At 39.4% G+C, this 18,405-nt stretch overlaps 1 protein-coding gene across 17 annotated transcripts in view; it reads left to right on the top strand.

Moving 5' to 3' along the window:
• The window catches only part of LOC120626293 (calcium-activated potassium channel slowpoke), a 113,250-nt gene that overhangs the window by 73,655 nt on the left and 21,190 nt on the right, over nt 1–18,405 (top strand). For 14 of the 17 annotated variants that reach the window (XM_039893755.1, XM_039893751.1, XM_039893747.1 and 11 more), the window contains exons 2-11: nt 5,667–5,728; nt 6,453–6,549; nt 7,143–7,254; nt 7,629–7,780; nt 8,205–8,372; nt 9,305–9,396; nt 12,869–12,979; nt 14,016–14,121; nt 15,925–16,077; nt 16,997–17,152. In XM_039893755.1, coding sequence (XP_039749689.1) covers nt 5,667–5,728; nt 6,453–6,549; nt 7,143–7,254; nt 7,629–7,780; nt 8,205–8,372; nt 9,305–9,396; nt 12,869–12,979; nt 14,016–14,121; nt 15,925–16,077; nt 16,997–17,152 — 1,209 coding nt within the window. Of the gene's footprint in view, nt 1–5,666; nt 5,729–6,452; nt 6,550–7,142; nt 7,255–7,628; nt 7,781–8,204; nt 8,373–9,304; nt 9,397–9,962; nt 10,055–10,588; nt 10,681–12,868; nt 12,980–14,015; nt 14,122–15,924; nt 16,078–16,996; nt 17,153–18,405 lie in introns of all 17 variants that reach the window. The other 3 variants (XM_039893744.1, XM_039893750.1, XM_039893759.1) reach the window with 2 other exon arrangements.

The raw sequence follows: 18,405 nt of genomic DNA, 5'->3' as shown, positions 1-18,405 counted from the left end.
GCCCTGTAAATAAATAATAAATAAATATACTACGACAATACACATCGCTATCTAGCCCCAAAGTAAGCGTAGCTTGTGTTATGGGTACTGAGATAGCTGATAATTATTTTTTTATGAATATAATACACATAAATACTTATAATATACAGATAAACACCCAGACACTGAAAAACATTCATGTTCATCACACAAACACTCTCCAGTTGTGGGAATCGAACCCACGGCCTTGGACTCAGAAAGCAGGGTCGCTGCCCACTGCGCCACTCGGCCGTCACAATGTGCATGTGCGCCCTGTGTGCATTCAAAGCATCCTTCATCTCATGTGCACCGTAAATACTTTAGCTTATATATTTACTGTATCGTGTGCCTGTAATCACACCGGCAACCACACCCTTAAGAACAAAACACAACTATTCTGCTTGGCGGCGGAAATAAGCATAGCGGCAGCACCGACCATTTCTGTATAAAATGCTCAGTAATATATATAGTCCTATATATTTTACTGAGCATTATAAGAAATACCAGAAAGCTCTCGGCCTGTAGTTCTTTACACGTAAACTAACAACTTTGTTCTATGACTTTTTTTACATAACCCCTACTAATATTATAAATGTGAATGTAAGTTTGTTTGTTACGCTTTCACGCAAAAACTTCTTAACCGATCCTCATGAAACTTTGTACACATATTCTTGGAAGTGTAAGAAGTAATATAGGATACTTTTTATCCCGACATTAAGTTTGGTTCCTTTGGGAGAGGGGATGAAAGTGTTTGACGATTTCACACACATAACTCCGACAAATTATAACCGATTTAAATAATTAATTTTGTATTATAGAGGTTATAACGTGTGTTTAATTTTGCCCAAACTTTGTGTAGATCTGATGAATGTGGTTGGATATAGAGGACAGAACGATACGATTAAATGACGACTACGATTGATATAAATGATCTACCGTACCATGTCAGTGGAACATGCGACATTGTATTGTTTGCAGATGATACATCTCTAATTTTTAAGACTGATAGGAGTAAAGATAACTCTGACGAAGTAAACCTCGTTATGTCGCATGTGTCGCACTGGTTTACAGTTAACAACTTACTTTTAAATGCAAAAAAAACAAAGTGTGTCGAATTTATCTTACCAAATGTAAAGAAAATTGATAAAAATATAATGATAAATGGTGAATCACTAAGAATAGAGACTTCCACAGTTTTTCTGGGCGTGACCTTGGATAATAAGCTACAGTGGGGTGCCCATATAGATTCACTAGCGGGTAAACTAAGCTCGGCTGCCTACGCAGTCAGAAAAATTAGACAGATTACTGACGTTGAAATAGCTAGGCTAGTTTATTTTGCGTACTTTCATAGTGTTATGTCCTATGGAATCTTGTTATGGGGTAAAGCAGCTGATATCGAAACTATATTTATATTGCAGAAAAGAGCTGTACGGTCAATATATAAACTTAAATCACGCGAATCCCTCCGTGAGAAGTTTAAAGAAATAGGCATACTTACTGTAGCTTCACAATATATTTATAACAATATAGTATTTGTAAGACAACATATTAGTATTTATAAACAAAAAGTGGACATAAACAGTCGACGTACAAGAAATGGTCATAAATTAGTGTCATCTGCATATCGTCTGCGTAAGGTACAGGGATCATTTGTGGGATTGAGTATACGCTTTTATAATATGATGATTCCTAAGGTGATTTTGGACCTGCCAATGCACAAGTTTAAAGAATTTGTTAAAACACACTTATTACAGCGAGGTTACTATACAATTGATGTATTTTTTAATGACAAGGTTGCTTGGAAGCTTCCGGCTCCGCTATCAGCTCACACAAGATAGAAAAATGAATGTTAAAATGCAAAATGTAAATTGTTGATGTTGGAAAAGAGCAACTGCTGAGTTTCTTGCCGGCTTCTTCTCGGTAGAATCTGCCTTCCGAACCAGTGGTAGAATCACTACAAACAGACAGACTTGACGTTTCAAAAGTGCTTATATTAGGCCTACTTGAAATAAATAAATTTTGAATTTGAATTTTGAATTTGAACTCTTCGGCAGACAGCAGCAAATTTCTCTCTCAGCAAATCGGCTGAGCGATACTGAATACATTAAATTTTTTTAGAACTACAACTAAATTGAATGCCACATCAAAAAACAAAATCAACCGTAGACGAAGTCGCGGGCAACAGCTAGTAATAAATAAAAATAAATATTAATTCGACTGCGCGATGCTGTCCAATCACACGTATTTGGTTTCAAGTTTACAGAAATAACATAACTTGTTTTGAAAAGTCGTAGAACAAAGTTTTTATGATAGGAACCACAAAACCTGTTGTTCTATAATTATCAACATCCTCAAATACATACTCGCCCGGCGGGCACAAGACGCTGATCATGCGTCTAGACTCTATCATCATCATTCTGAGAAGAGCTTAATCTAAAGCGGATGGACATGGTGCAGACATAACTATCTTTCTTATTATATCTTTATTATTTGGTACTTAAAACGTATTTTGGTGTAATACAACAAACACCAAATACAACGACTTGCTCGGCCACGCCATTCATAGTATCTCCGCAGTCTAGACGAACAAAACTGTATCAAAGCCAAGTTTCAGACAGAAAGGGCGTAGCACCGGCCATGTGTTTAAATATTACACGTATTTTCACGCTACTTTGAATATCGATGCTTTTAACGGCAAAGCTGGCAATCTCTCACGTCCTTGATGTTGAACTTGGCTTATTTTTTACTTTTATAGTTTTTGTGGAATATTTTAGTACCCATACATTACAACGGACTCACAAGAGTATTAGTTCAAAGTCAAAGTCAATTATTTCTTTATTCTAATAAGATGGCACTTTGGATGCATTCATTCAATACAAATATGTACATAAGATGATGGCGATAACTACTCGTAATCTTAAAACTAAAGCTACGAGGGTTCCAAACGCGCAGTGGTCTAAGAAGAAGCCCACAACAAACTTAGCCGGGTGTTCTTTTTGTTATCACCATTTCACGCTATCATTTGAAATTATTCAATCAACATCACTTTAACTGACTGACGTCCGACTGCTGGACATTAGATCTTTTGTAGGGCGTTTCAAAATCCACCACCGCTTTTTTCCAGCAGCTATTTATATTATTCGCTATATAATATATTAGGCTGTATTTTGTGTAGTTTTGTAGGTATTTTTTGTTTTAATTGCAAGCTGATTTTTGGTTTTAATATTCATCATCATAATCATTAATCCACTAGGAACGTGCATGGGTCCCTTCTCAGCATGATATGGGTTTGAAAGATAAGCACCACGCTACCGAACTTCGGATTTGTAGACTTCGCAGTCTTCACGCATTTGAGAACGTTGCGGAGAACTCTCAGGCATGCAGGTCCCGTATTTTTGATATATAAAATTCCGAAAAGTAAACACGTGCGTGCGTATCGAGTGCGTATAATATGCAGTGACATAGCGTGAGTTTTCATCGCCTGCAAATTTGAAATTAGTCACTCTATGATTTTTAAAGCAAAAATTCTGATCCATAAGTTTAATTTTAAACGAGGGCCTGTAAAAAACGAATACACGAGTGAACTATGGGTTCCCAGTTCATCATCGGTTGATTCTCTTACGTATCAAGTGCCCACAAATTTGATGTATACGCAATACCTTCCTACATATCAACCCATTACCGGCCACTTACAGGGCACGGGTCTCCTCCCACAATGAGAAGGAGTTAAGGCCGTAGTCCACCACGCCACCACCACTGGCTAAGTGTGGATTGCTGGACTCCACAAACCTTTGAAAACATTATGTAGAACTCTTTCATCGCGATGTTTTCTTTCACCTTATAAATGTTAAAGGTTCGTGCTGGGATTCGAACTCGGCCCCCCGAAAGCGGCCTACCACGTAGACCGTTGACTTTGGTCTCTGAAATGCCGCCCCTGAATTCTGCCCTGTCCCACCCATGCTAAGCGTTTGTTAATTAATTGTTAAGGTTAGATTTTCATGCATAAGCGTATTACATTTACTGTCAGAGTGACCTTACTAAGTATGCGAATATAATGCATTGCACACATTATCACATACCGTGCAGTAAATGCGTGATTGGAATTAATGCGAAGGTTGAATAATGTGGACAAATGCCAGTACCTAGATTATTTATTTGACAAATTTGTCTTCCTGATATCGCGACGCTATAGCGTTTATCATGCTCATCTTAACGAACATGTCACGTGTTTACACATATTAGATTCAAATTTTAATTGACTACGTGTGTAATGTATTTTTTTAATTTATCTCTTATCTTACGTAACCATTCGAAGCCAGCTTGATGAATATAGTGCTCAAAGAGTGATCGAACACTCATGTTCACTCTATTTACAGTCTCACTCTGACTCACTCTCTCTCTCACCTCACCAACGTTGAATATCAATAGAAAAACATCTTTAAAAGAGTTACCATGCCGTAACCACGGCATCCCGCTGATGCAGCAAGCCTCACGAACAATAGGCCAGAGAGGAATGCCAGCTTGCAAAATGAACCACGCAGAGAACAATGGAAAAGAACGTCAGTCTGAAGTCACCTACACACGCGTTAACTATTAATTGTTATTTTATTCATTTAAATAATTTCTGTAATTTTCAATTAATTTTTGATAATTAAATTTATAATTTTTTAAAAAGTCTTTTGTTCACCGCCATATCGTAACTAAAGCAATGAAATTTTATGAATATGTGATAAAACATGTCTTGTCATGCAACCCCGAATATACAGAATTTGTTCAATTTATTTTTATATTATAACAATTTATTTGCTGATGATTTGGACTATGTTAGTTACATTTATTATCATGCGAATCTCTTCGTTTAATCGAACCGAATCAAATCGAATTATATCCTTCGGGGAAACTCTTATCATAACCTCCTCCAAAGCTCGATGGTCACTAACTAATTGTTGGTAACTCTTGTATAATTCCGTCAGTAAGTGTCCACGTTTAAGACCAATTGAGGAAGGGACGCAAGTAAAACTTCGTTTTCCAGCACTGATCTATTGAAAATAAGGTGACGTTAATACGGAGCAAAGCATTTTAATATAACGTCTGTATAAACCAAAACGAAGAGCCTTTAGAAAGCACCCTAATTATACCTGCTCAATACAAATTCTAAGATACTTAAAAAGCGATACAGCAAAACCTATAAACTAGCAGATGGGTTGAGTCATTACGTAAACCACGTAAACAAAACAAACACGTTAATCTTGTTAGCATTATCATTATTAGATACGATCATAAATGAATCACGCGCATCTTAGAACACATGTTGTGATTTTTAATGGCCATCGGTACAAAAAATCCCTCTTGTTTTCATCTCGGTCCCAACACGCTATCAATCTAGCAACCTAACTGACTATCGTATCCTAAGATGCTGGTCCATAAAAATCCCTATCTACTGGGCTATCACCGATTCCCTCGATATACCGATCATCATCAATAGCCTATATAACAGTCACCACACGCCACGCTTATAATCACCACACTAGGCAGACGGGTTGGTGATCCCAGTGGATGGTTGTAGTAACACAAAGGACCCTTCTTTTTGTATTCATATATAAAGCGATATTCCAAATTAACTTATAGACTTTTTTTCCTCATTCCAGGTAGTGTTGGTGTTCATTCTGAGTATAGCATCGCTGATTATCTACTTCATCGACGCGTCCAGGTAAAACCCATTTCTATAACTAGATTAGTTGCATAACGTAGCTACAATATTAATTATATAATATCTTGTAATGCTGAATTCATAAGGAATACGTGAGTCCCACAAAAATGTGATATCAAATGTTTTGCTGGATATAGTAAATGTTAGCTTCTGTATTGGGCTTATGCTGATAGTAGTCAAGATAACTACTACATTAACAACTAAGAAGTTCTGCTAAGTATTGTACTTATAATCCTATCGCTACGACTTAATATTTTTTGTGGTCGCTAAAAATTATCGTAGGGTATCTAAGTGCCGTATCACAGGTGTTTTAAAACTCACTTGCTCACTCTTATTTCGATCCTGAAAGATCTGTATATACACGCAATAAGGCCTAGACAAGAAAATAAAAAAGTTTGCAGTTTTCCGCTATCAACATAATACAGCTTCAACAAAATGTCATGTCAAAAGTTTGCACCTTGGCTAGGCCTGCAGGTATTTTCAATTTGTACGGATATTATGTATTGAACCACATGTGCAGCTATTGTAGCAACTTTGTGTAATATTTGACCTACTAGAGGTGTTGTGTCTGTGTATTGTGTTACGGCCCTTAAATCTCTCTTGACCAGTGTCCGCTAGCCCTAAACTACTGCTGGTATCTGTATTAGAAGCTTACCCGTATGTACGAGTGTTCTTTCGTATTTTATTTTATTCTTCTTGTAAACATAATGTTGTTTGTTTTTAGCGAGGAGGTAGAGCGATGCCAGAAATGGAGTGACAATATTACTCAGCAAATCGACCTTGCCTTTAACATATTTTTTATGGTCTACTTTTTTATACGAGTAAGTAATTTAGCTGAACATGCAACAAACTTATTTTGAAAACTGAAAAAGTGCTCCCCTTGTCCGCGAAAAAAAACCGGAATGGGTGAAACAGACTTTAGTTCAGTCAATTAAGTGCAGTTGAAGTTCTATGTAGGTTAAAGTAAATAAGCTTGGGCATCAGTTTAGGGAACTTAGTTAAACGAACAGAAACCTGCTGCTTGATTCAGTAAATAATTGCTGACTAGTTTTCGTGTTCATGTAAATAAGATATTTTGCTAGCAACACTTGTAACAATTGTACATACAACGTGTTTTGGCTGAGCAGGCTTACTTTTCATAAAAGAGAGGGTATTAGCTGGAACATTATAAAAGGACTATTATAAAATGTACGTATCTCCGGAAAGTTAGAGTGACTTGTTGGGTAGCCGTAAGATCCCCCGAAAGGGACGACTTAGTCCTAACCACGAGGCTATTACAGCTTATATCGTACCTATAACTTAAGTTTGCTTGTCAGAGATTTATTCTAGGACTCCTAAGTTGCATACTGAAATCGAATCCGGTCATTTCACGATCTTAATGAAATATTTTTAAACTTTCTTCTTTCTGTTTCAGTTTATAGCAGCTAGTGACAAACTATGGTTCATGCTCGAGATGTATTCATTTGTAGATTATTTCACGATACCCCCATCCTTTGTATCAATATACCTGGATAGAACGTGGATAGGTAAGTTCTTGATTTACCTAACCCTTCCAGGTGAGATCTTGGGAATAGGTGACTGTACCAAAAACAGAAATCCTGAGAAAAATCTTAGATGCGAAATTGTGTTCTTTTGTTTATTCAGCTCAAACACTATACCGTTCTTGACAAAATCTAGCACATATTATAACTATAGTTTGTAAAATAGGCTACTTTTAGTATGGAAAAGCTGCAACGTTCTTTAAAAAAAATGGTATATACCTAGCTCGTACTATGGAGATGGACATTTGGAACCAACGGTTCGTTTCACTCACCCATCCCAAAATCTCATCCTTTACATGTCAATACTATGTCTCAACCTTTGCTTGATCTAATTTAACAAATTTCTCTCTGTTCCCCAGGGCTAAGGTTTCTTCGAGCTCTACGCTTAATGACCGTGCCTGATATTTTGCAGTACCTCAATATATTAAAGACATCGAGCTCAATTCGTTTGGCGCAATTAGTTTCTATCTTTATATCAGTATGGCTTACGGCGGCCGGCATTATTCATCTAGTAAGTTGTATTTTTGATTATCTTTGTCTATTTGTCAATGGAGAATTATGTGTGCTTAATTGTTGTAAATAGTTGTTTCAATTATCCGCGTATTTTCAAGTTTGATTGATTTGTATATTTGAAACGAAACTGTAGCCCTTTGAAAATATTAATGATTTAATGAATAAGTCATCTGCGAAAACTGTCGTAATCACAGCCATTTGTATTCGCCATCTAACTGACGTCGCTTATATTTTGGGAGCGTGTAAAACTATTCAGCAGAAGTTCAGAGTGCTACAGGTTCGCCATCAAAGTGCGTACCCATCTCTTGGTACAAAAATTAACAAAATTAAGACTTGCAACGAAGATGTCGGAATTTTTTCCCAGTTGTACCCACAGTAGTCCAATAACAATAGCTTAACAAGACGCTCATGGTTTGTTTCAGTTGGAAAATTCTGGTGATCCTTTAGAGTTTGACAATGCGCAATCATTGTCGTATTGGACCTGTGTGTACTTTCTTATAGTCACCATGTCCACTGTAGGTTACGGTGATGTGTTCTGTCACACTGTTCTTGGCAGAACATTTTTGGTTTTTTTTCTGCTCGTCGGCTTGGTAAGTTTCATTTCGTTATACTTCTGTACTAACCATAACAATATACTGTATACTTATTCGAATAAATTTAAATTCACAACTATCTCTTTGAGTTCAAATTTGCAAGGAGGGGCAAGTAAGAGTACCTAATTGATATTTTAACATATATGTCGCATCAAATTATCCGATTTGTCAGTCTCTGCCAAAGAAGCCAGAAGATTTAAACTTATTACGCGTTGCGCTTGCGATTTCTTGCATTGAGCCGTATTATTTAACAAAGCAAAAGGAAATTTAAGGATTCTTACCATAATTAAGATTACCATAATAGCTCACATGGGACTTGGTAGAGATCTGTACTTACTGGTTTAACGCACAGCTCGTTGAATGACCGTAAGCCTGTTAGTGCACTCACTAGAGCATGCCCGACCCGGCCGGGAGCAGACGGCCGGCCGCCTCGGTCGCCGACGCGGTACATCCGGTCGCCGTTCTATGTGCAACCTTCTAACGCTTTCAAAGGAGCATCTATCGTACGAGACGAGCTTCCCTTCGATCGATGATTTTCTTGCATGAATGTTTTCTTTTTCTTTTGCTTTGTTACGTGTTGACCACCAATGTGCTGCCAGGGGATCTGTCTCGCAGCGAGCGATGGCGAGCATTGGCTCGTGGTAGCGTGTTCTGAGCGGGGCACCTCGCTCCCGCGCTCCGCGAGCGCGCCGGGCCCGCGCCGCGTCCCTCCCTCCCCTCGCGTGCATGCGCACCTGTGCCTGGCTGTGTTCAGTTGCTCACATCACCGGTAGACACACACCCGTTCCTTTTCTTTTATTTTCGCTCCGCTATCGGCCTCACTTACTCCGTCACTAGCGATACCGAGACTCGAGGTGGGCATTGTCGTGCACCACACGACGGTGTCCGCGCGCAGACTCGCCGCCTACCGACACCGTGGTCTGTTGCAGGCAATGTTCGCTAGTAGCATTCCCGAAATTATAGAGCTGGTAGGAAGTAGGTCCAAGTACAGTGGCGAGCTGAAGCGCGAACACGGAAAAAGGTATCAGATTGATGTATAATTTGAGCCGAGAGCCGAAGCGACTCACCCCGCGGCCGCTCCGGCGCCGGCGGGCTGACTCGCGGCCCCTCTCGCGTCATCCTGCAGCTTGCTCAGTGCCGTCAGATGTATTGCGTTATCTACTCGCGCACACCCGCCCGCCCCGCCGCGCCGGCGGCGCTCGGGACGCCCGCGCCACGCCGTGGCGTCGGCGCCCCGCGCGCTGCGAGGCTCGCGCGCCGGCCTGCCCGTGTGCGCGCACTACCATGCGTCTATACCGAATGCCATCGTGTTAGTTTAGTTCCGGCGATACCGTTTCTTTTTAAGTTCTGTTCATCGATAGCTAGCGTCCAGCCTTGCATGCACCCGCGCTCCCTCGGCTTGCCCACGTAGCCGCTACGGCGCTAGGTAGCTCGGCACGGCACCCACGTCCTGCACCCACACAGCCACTCGCAGACAGACGCAGAGACACACAGCCTTGCGCGCGCGCGGGTCGCGGCCGGGCGGGGCGGGGGGCGGGCGCGGCGGTCTCTACTCGCTCACCTCGCGGTGTTTGCTGTGTATCGTAGGCTGTGTTCGCCAGCTGGATCCCCGAGATCACGGAGCTGGCGGCGCAGCGCAACAAATACGGCGGCCGGTACAACAAGGACGTCCGCCGCAGGTACCCTGCTCTCACGCCCCCGCTCCAAGGGCCTCCTCTCACGGTTTCGATCTGACTTGGTTGATTGAATGCGGAGTTTGCTAATGAAATTTATTAATCCTTCACTAGAATCGGTCTCTCGGTGCCGTGGCGCATGCTCGAAGAGTTAGCTCCCGGCGGCCGCGCCCCTCTCCCCGAACTCGAGAGACAGGCGCGCGGTCGACCGACGCACTACTACATGCCTTTTTTCGTAAATCACACTCGAGATACCATTGAGCTTTTTAATCCTTCTAACGAGACTAGATCAGGAGAGAGCCGATGTAACGTTGTGTAATGCTGTCGATGACGTAGTGTTTGGTTTGTTCGCTTGCACACGACGCCTGTGCCACGCTGTAGCGCTAGCTCCGGCACTCGTCCCGCGACACACAGCCAGTGCCGCGCGCGCCCGCCCGCCATCGGCGCTCGCCTCCGCTCCGCGCACCCGAGCCGCGGCGAGCGCCGACCGCGCCCACGAGACTTGAATGTGAATGTCTTGTTTTGTCTGTCGGCGTTTAGGCGATATTTGCCAGTTGTATCCCAGAGATAATTGACTTAATCGGCACTAGACCCAAGTATGGCGGCACCCTCAAGAATGAGCGGGGACGCAGGTGAGCCGCTGTCTTCACTCCGTTCCGTTGAATGTGTTCCGTGTTGTAAATCTATATCTTCCTTTTCCTCTCTTAGCACGCTTCTGTGTTCTCACTTTATCTTGGCGGGACGCGAGTCCCGCGCATTGTCTTTGTTTGAGTCGGTATTGATTGTAATTATCTGTGAATTGGTATTCAGTTGACTAGAACCAGCAGATAGTGGCTAGTGTAAGCTCGTGTCCTAGGTTATTATTATTTCTGTTAGTACGTACGTGCGTAATGAGGAATGTTAATGGTAACGTAAGCTTAGTTGGGCGAGTCAATGTTGAGTGGTACGTAGTGTGTTGCTGGACAGTCTGCGCAGCCGCCCGCGGGCGCTGAGCGGCGCCTAGTTCCGCTCGCTTCCTCTGAACCCTGAGTCCTGACCCGACTCCTGCCTGCACGTCTATGTACTGTACGAGTAATGTTGACCCTCTTTATCATATTTTGTAATATGTAATGTACTTTTTGACTCGACCCCTCGGTTGTTTAGTGTAATGTATTTATTACGTAAAGATTCATAGAGCGTGGCAAGGCTGTGTGCATTGAGGACATTAATTATTAATGCCAACTTAGTTTAGTTCTCGGCAAACCATCGTAAATAAAATCATCTTAGCCAAGAGACTACACGAATCATTCATACAGAATTTTGAATTAATAATTATTTGAAAATTATTTGCGAATTTATGCAGCCATAATGATGTAGAGATTTGTTACGTTTTATGATCAAAATGAATTCAGTTCCTTTGCCACACCTTAGATGAATACATAGATTGCATGATGTATTTAGTTGGCAACTTCTTGTTTGATATAATTTTCTTTATTTCCAATTACTAAACTCTCTTCAGTGTTTGCCGCGTTTTAACGTTTGCTGCTCTATTTTTGAATTTTTGTATGTATTAACACACCGACCTCCATCATTGTCTCTACATTTACTCTCTTACTACACTTACACCTCTATGTCATGCCGTGCCTAACCCCTTTTGATTGAACTTATAAAGAATTGAGTTTCGATCATATGAATGAATCCATTTGTAATTCATACAAAACATACATTGAATTATTGATTTTTTTTATGCACTGTACTGAGAGGCAAGTTATTGTGTATCGTCGCGCTTTTATTTTTGTTATTATTATTCCGACGTGCCTATCTAAAGACAATAAAGAATGTAGTTAAATATCAAAGGATACGATGTGGGTTACAAAGATTAATAATAACAAGTTAGCTACAGTCTGATAACTATTGTCTTTAGATCCGACTTTGACATTCACCTTGAAGTCGCATTTTCTAAACTCATAAAGTAAATATCCGAGATTATATTGTCTATTAATTTCATTCGACTCCGCCCTATCTTCGTGCATACGCTTTGGATCTACAGAAATGTTGCGATAGTCCCTCGAACGTATTATTTTGTTCATATTGTGTTTTATTTTTGTGTTTAGTGCGGTAGATAGCTACGTATCCTGAACGAAACTGAGATTGTTCATTTGTTTGTGGCATTATTGTTGTTTCTTTCACTTCAATAATATTATATTTACCTAATTCGTTGTTACTCATTTAACTGAATAAATCAATAATGCTATCACAAATTAATGAACAAAGCTAATTGTGAATTACGGAGGTTAATGCAGCAAGGTCTTCATTTGTCAAAATTTAGTTTAAAAATATCTTTAATACAATTTTATTCCATTCTTTTGTATTGGCTATATATTTTGAGTCTGTGTCATTCGAATGAAGACTTTGTTTAAACTTTGTTAGTTGTATCACGCTTTAATCATTTAGTTTTGTTTAACATCTGGTGTGACTTCAGTTTGCCTAATTTTACCATTTTAAATTCTAGGAGGTCACGGAAGTTAGACAAATCTTCGAATTTCTGAACTTCTTTCCTTCCTCTCTTTTTATGAGAACTATGCTTTTGTGTAACTTGCTTTTATACTTAATATAAATATTTAATTAAAGCAGTAAATAAAGACACTTGAGCTTTGGAAACTTTTAAATTCTCCGCTATTTTTCTGATGACATTTTGTAAGACTCTTAAAGTAAAAATTAAAAGCTAATAAGTTTTGATAAATAAATTCGCTTTGTCTGCTTCTTCCTTTATTTTCACACTGTAGAAGATTTCGTATTGATTATAAGGATGGGTGTTATAATATATTTGTACGATTTCAGGCATATAGTCGTATGTGGACATATAACGTACGAATCAGTGAGCCATTTCTTAAAAGACTTCCTACATGAAGACCGTGAGGATGTGGATGTTGAGGTTGTTTTTTTACACAGGTAATATAACCAATGTTATTTCACTTATTTTAGTGCCGAACGAAGGTTTTAAGACAATTGGAAATCCAATATAAGATAACTTGATATTGAAACTATTAAACGGTATTTACTCGTATCGAATTCAACTCAAATATATCTATTTGCTTATAATATGAAACGATTTGTATTCATACATGTTCAATGAAAATTTATTATATGCAAATCGTTTTAAGTTAGATGAATTATTAAAATCCATTGATTGGATTAAAATGAATTTAATATGTTTAAATTAAAATCAAACATTATTACACAATAATTCATTAAAACAGAACAACTAAATATATTTTTATTATAGACAACTCCTTTACAGAGGAATTTACCTAACAACCAGTCATGTAATTTTACTCCGAACATCAAGAATGGAAAACTGTTCCAGGTTGTAGGTAATTTGTGAACCGTGAACATCAAATGATAACCGTGAACATCAAATGATAACAGCTTTTAGAGTTAAGTTTGTTTAGGGTTTGGGTATTGGAAGATACTACACATCCACCAATGCCAATAAATCCACTTATGTATGTACTGTGTCAGCGTGGTGTATCATGTATGATCAAACGGCGCTTTCAGAAAGGAGCCTGACCTAGAGCTGGAAGGTCTCCTGAAGCGTCACTACACCACCGTGGAGTTTTTTCAGGGTACAATGATGAATGCCGTCGACCTTGAGCGAGTCAAGGTTAGCGTAAGACCGAATAGCGCTGGCAATTAGTTACCGCACGGCCCTACTTTTTATCATTGATACGCGTCCGATCCGAACCAGTATTTTTATTCATTTATCAATCGGAACTTTTCTTATGTAAAGATGCTGTTTCATAGTCACAGTAGGATTTATCACTTTGGTAATTTGATCTTGTGGTTCCTTTAATGCAATCATTGCTTCACGGCGGGGCTGCGGCCGTGTGCCCAGGCCCTGCCGCACGCGTATTTTGGTACTACCTAGAGTGCATGTAAGGCGACCCGCGCCGGATCTGGTCCGTAGTTAACTGAGCGTTGATGGCAGGAAACCGCCCGACCTGGAGCTCGAAGGCCTGTTCAAGAGACACTTTACTACTGTGGAATTCTTTCAAGGCACCATTATGAATCCAATCGACCTACAGAGGGTGAAAGTAAGTAGCACTGCACAATCCACGATGTGATCTTTTGAGCGTGGTGTCGGTTTGAAGCTGTGCAGACTATCTTCCCTATAGACGTAGAGCGATGCTCGTTCTATACCCTCTCAGACGAGATGGCGTTCTATCGTTGGAGTTATGTACAGTTCCTTCTGTGCCATGACCTTGGGCTGTGTGTGTGCTATCGCTGTGTTGATATTTGTCGCTCCCCGCGACCGCGGCCCGTCTCCATGTGTCTGTTGTACCTACCTGGGTGTTGTGTGCGAGTTTGCCCAATATGTGTACTCTAAACAATCGATATTAACTACTCGTACTGTACAACTTAAGTTAAGAACTTTCCGAACAGTGCTAACAAAATAATAACAAAGAAAATTGGCATTAATGGTTGCCGCTGAAAGACTTTCCGTTACAAAATTGGCTTTTAATCAGTAGATCGAAGTACAGATGTCGATTGTCGATATTGTCGAGTGTTTACGGTAAGTTGTAGCTGCATGGCTTGGTTATGGAATACTACTTGCATGTCATGTGTAGATTGTAGAACCATCTGCTTCTTCTTACTTAATAATTAGTACCTCGATATATTTGCGTGTATTAGAAGTGTTGCAAACTGTATTTGTGTATGCAAAAGTAAACAGGCTGTGACTGTATCTCGAAAGCTTCGGTTTCCTAGGAGAGCGGTGCCGTCAAATTATGACCGTAATACTACGATGATAAAGTGGCCGTGCAGGCTGCCGTTATAATGGTGTTGACATATGAAAACTTTCATCACCATCACAACGTAGGGAAATGACCATGACCTAGTTTATTAAGAAGATAAATGAAATCAGCAGAAGACCATATCCAGATATAGATTTATAAAGCTCGTCGTACCAAATATATTAGCTTCGCCGTCAGCGATTATGAAATATGCATGGAATGTTTCTGTCTGTATAGAAGTTTCTTTGAGTTCACGCACCGCTACGTCACGTAGCGGTACCGCACTCCTTGGAAAGCGTAGCTTGAGAATGCGCATGAAAATGCCTTCGTGTGCAAAGAGTCAGTGTCCGTTTCGACCTAGATGATCTGTCGGAATATACCAATCAAATTATTGTAAGATGACGGCATTCTTCAATAATGTGATTTGTATATTCCTCCACGTCTCGGCTCCGTTCGCTGTCTTATACCCTACTTTTGTGTAATTCAATAAGTGCACTGTAATTTATTTTGTTGGTATTAAATTACTACCCTACTTTTGTTATACATTTTTTCTTTCTAAATGGTTCCCCATTATTTGTTGTCTTTTTCTATGGCCTTATCTATGTACAATCACAGTTATATAATTAAAGTACCTGTTTACAAATTCACACATTTACAAAATATAACAAAACGATTTCTGACATGAGCCATCTATTCAAAGTTAGTAAGTATTCAAACAATTAATTAACAAAGACACACAATTTGCTAACTGTGGAATGAACACAATAAAATAACTCGAATTCTACCTATTATGAGTATTTGATCAATTCTTTGTTAACTTTGATAATTTCATAAACAAACATATTAATTGGCTTTAACATTTTCATATACAATATTACATAGCAGAAAGAAGAACGCAAATACATGTAACATGAAATGAATAATAAGGGCTTATAAATAACGTTGCAAAACGCCGTTATGCGGTGTTTTGTCACATTTCAACTTAATGCAACTTTCAAATGTCAGTGCGTAGAAAATCACAATATAACTGTCAAAAAACATGAACAAACTTAAAAAAATTGTTCTACTTAATTTGCAATAGTTAAAACTGACGCTGATATTTAGGTACACGAAGCTGACGCGTGTCTGGTACTGGCCAACAAATACTGCCAAGACCCGGACGCGGAGGACGCAGCGAACATCATGAGGGTTATATCCATTAAGAACTACTCCGATGACATCAGGGTCATCATCCAATTGATGCAGTACCACAACAAGGTCAGTAAGAGGTCTCTCCAAACTTCATCAATCTGCCAAAGTATTTGTGATGTTAAGTTATAACATTTGGTCGGCCAATTAAAATAACGATATCGACAGTTTAACGACCGACGATGCATCCAAAATTATTGGGACACGAAAATATAAACCCTGTACAGAGATCACCGATGTCTGATGTCATTCGGATGTGCATCCACGTCCACGGATATTTACGAGTATAGACTAGACTCTAGTTCAACAAACTCAAACTGCCCAAACATCATCAATAAGTTTCGAGCCTTACTGGAGGCGCCCTTAGGGTCAACCCAACAACACAAGAGGGGAAGACGTCAACATCTTTCTCTCTTGTCGTTGAGCCCTGGGACTCAAACCTTGGTGAGCTTCACGCATGGCCCATCGCAGATGACGGGTGGTACAATGGTCGTGGTTACCAGCTACAATCTACGAAATATAAAAAATAACAACGATCATTTGTAAATAGACAGATAAAAGTATGCATAAAAGAAAAATAAGGTTAACAAAAACAATATTACTAAAATATATGGCGAAGGCCTAATAGTTTGAAGCGATACACTTCTAATTAACGGCACATTTAATTATTCTAAGCTTTTAGTCGAAGTTAAAGTTTTTTTGACAAGTTGATTGTTTTTTGTAGTAGATAACTGCTGCCGTTTCGGAAAGCAGATTTGACTAAGAGTCCGAGGAACTCGGTAAAACAATTTTTCCTAAAACGTTTTACAGTTAAAGTATCTAGAATTGAGTTATCTGAGAGTAACCTTCGTCAATCTCCTATTATCTTACTATCGCTAAACGAAGGCAGGGGAAGACCACGAAGTATGCTTGAAATGCATCATAAAATTTAAAAAGCAATAAGACCAATGGACGCACCTGATCATATTTCTCTTCTTTCCAATTCTAGGCCTACCTACTTAACATTCCATCCTGGGACTGGAAGCAAGGAGACGACGTCATTTGCTTAGCGGAGCTGAAGCTGGGCTTTATAGCGCAGAGTTGTCTAGCGCCCGGTTTCTCAACTATGATGGCCAACCTTTTCGCTATGCGAAGTTTCAAAACGGTCAGCTTTCTTTTCAGTAATTTGACACTTTTAGTTTTTAAGTTGTTTCCCAATACTAAAACAGACTACTCATTTCTGGGAAATTACTTGAAATTTTCCATTAAAATTTTAGGCACCTTACGCTGGAATGGAATAACTTCTTTTTATTCACTTAGCATTTGAAATTTCATCAAGTGTATCTGGTGAGACAGTCTTAAGATGGTAGCGGGCTAACCTGTCAGGGATAAAAACTATTTGTATTTAACCTAGCTAGCCTACCGTATGTTGTTATGATAACCGTAGTGTTGAAAGTAGCACAGAAACGGGCAGAACATGACTGTAGTGTTATATAAATCTCTGTAAAAGACCTATGACCAGCAGTGGTCTTCTATCGATTAGCAACGATGTGCGATTAGGGTAATCACAAGAAATTTTGGCCAATGTATTACAATTACTTATATAAATTTTGCTATCGTAATTCCTTGAAACAATTTTGATCTAAAAGTTTTCAAACGTTAGGTTAGGTTAGACAAGAACGTACAAAATAGAATTCCATTCAACAATGTCTTTGAATACTTGGTCTCTAACACAACCTATGCGGCATTTTCGCAGTCAAGGAAAAAGGCTAAATGGACATATGAATACAAAAGAGGTACCGGAATGGAGATGTACACCGACAATCTCAGTCCAACTTTTATTGGAATGGCGTTCATACATGCAGCGGAGTAAGTGCGATACAAACGCTTACAGGCTGTGAAGCAACGTCAAATATTGAACTTCAGTACCCGTTCAATCACATCTCATAACGTGGCCTACGAAAGACGTCACTAACTTAAAAAAATCTTACACATACCAGCTTTGCCAGCTTACTGTCCTCGCAACCGAATATAGCCTTACCGATCGGCCGATAATTGGGGCAACTTTTAATAGTATGGAAATGCCTTTAGTACTTTGTCTCTATAGCTTGATCGACGTAGACAGGAATGCCGATAGTATGTGGGTCGTGGAGAATAAAAAAATCTTTAAAAGGCAAAGTAAAGCCACAGACGTTTGAAAAAAGAGCAAAATGCAAAATAATCGATTTTAAACAAAAATATGCAGTACACAATAATATATTCAAATTTAAATGTTCCTTAAAATGTTTAACATCTAATGACACTGTCTTAATACTATGAACACCTCTGTTCAAGCCACGCTTTCAGCGATCAAGCTATAGTCCTACATTCAATTTAATAAGTAAACGACCAAACTATCGGCCGATCTAGACTTATTAT

Source organism: Pararge aegeria, chromosome 9, assembly GCF_905163445.1.
Source record: "Pararge aegeria chromosome 9, ilParAegt1.1, whole genome shotgun sequence".
NCBI lineage: Eukaryota > Metazoa > Arthropoda > Insecta > Lepidoptera > Nymphalidae > Pararge > Pararge aegeria.
This window is presented reverse-complemented; position numbering and strand designations above follow the sequence as displayed.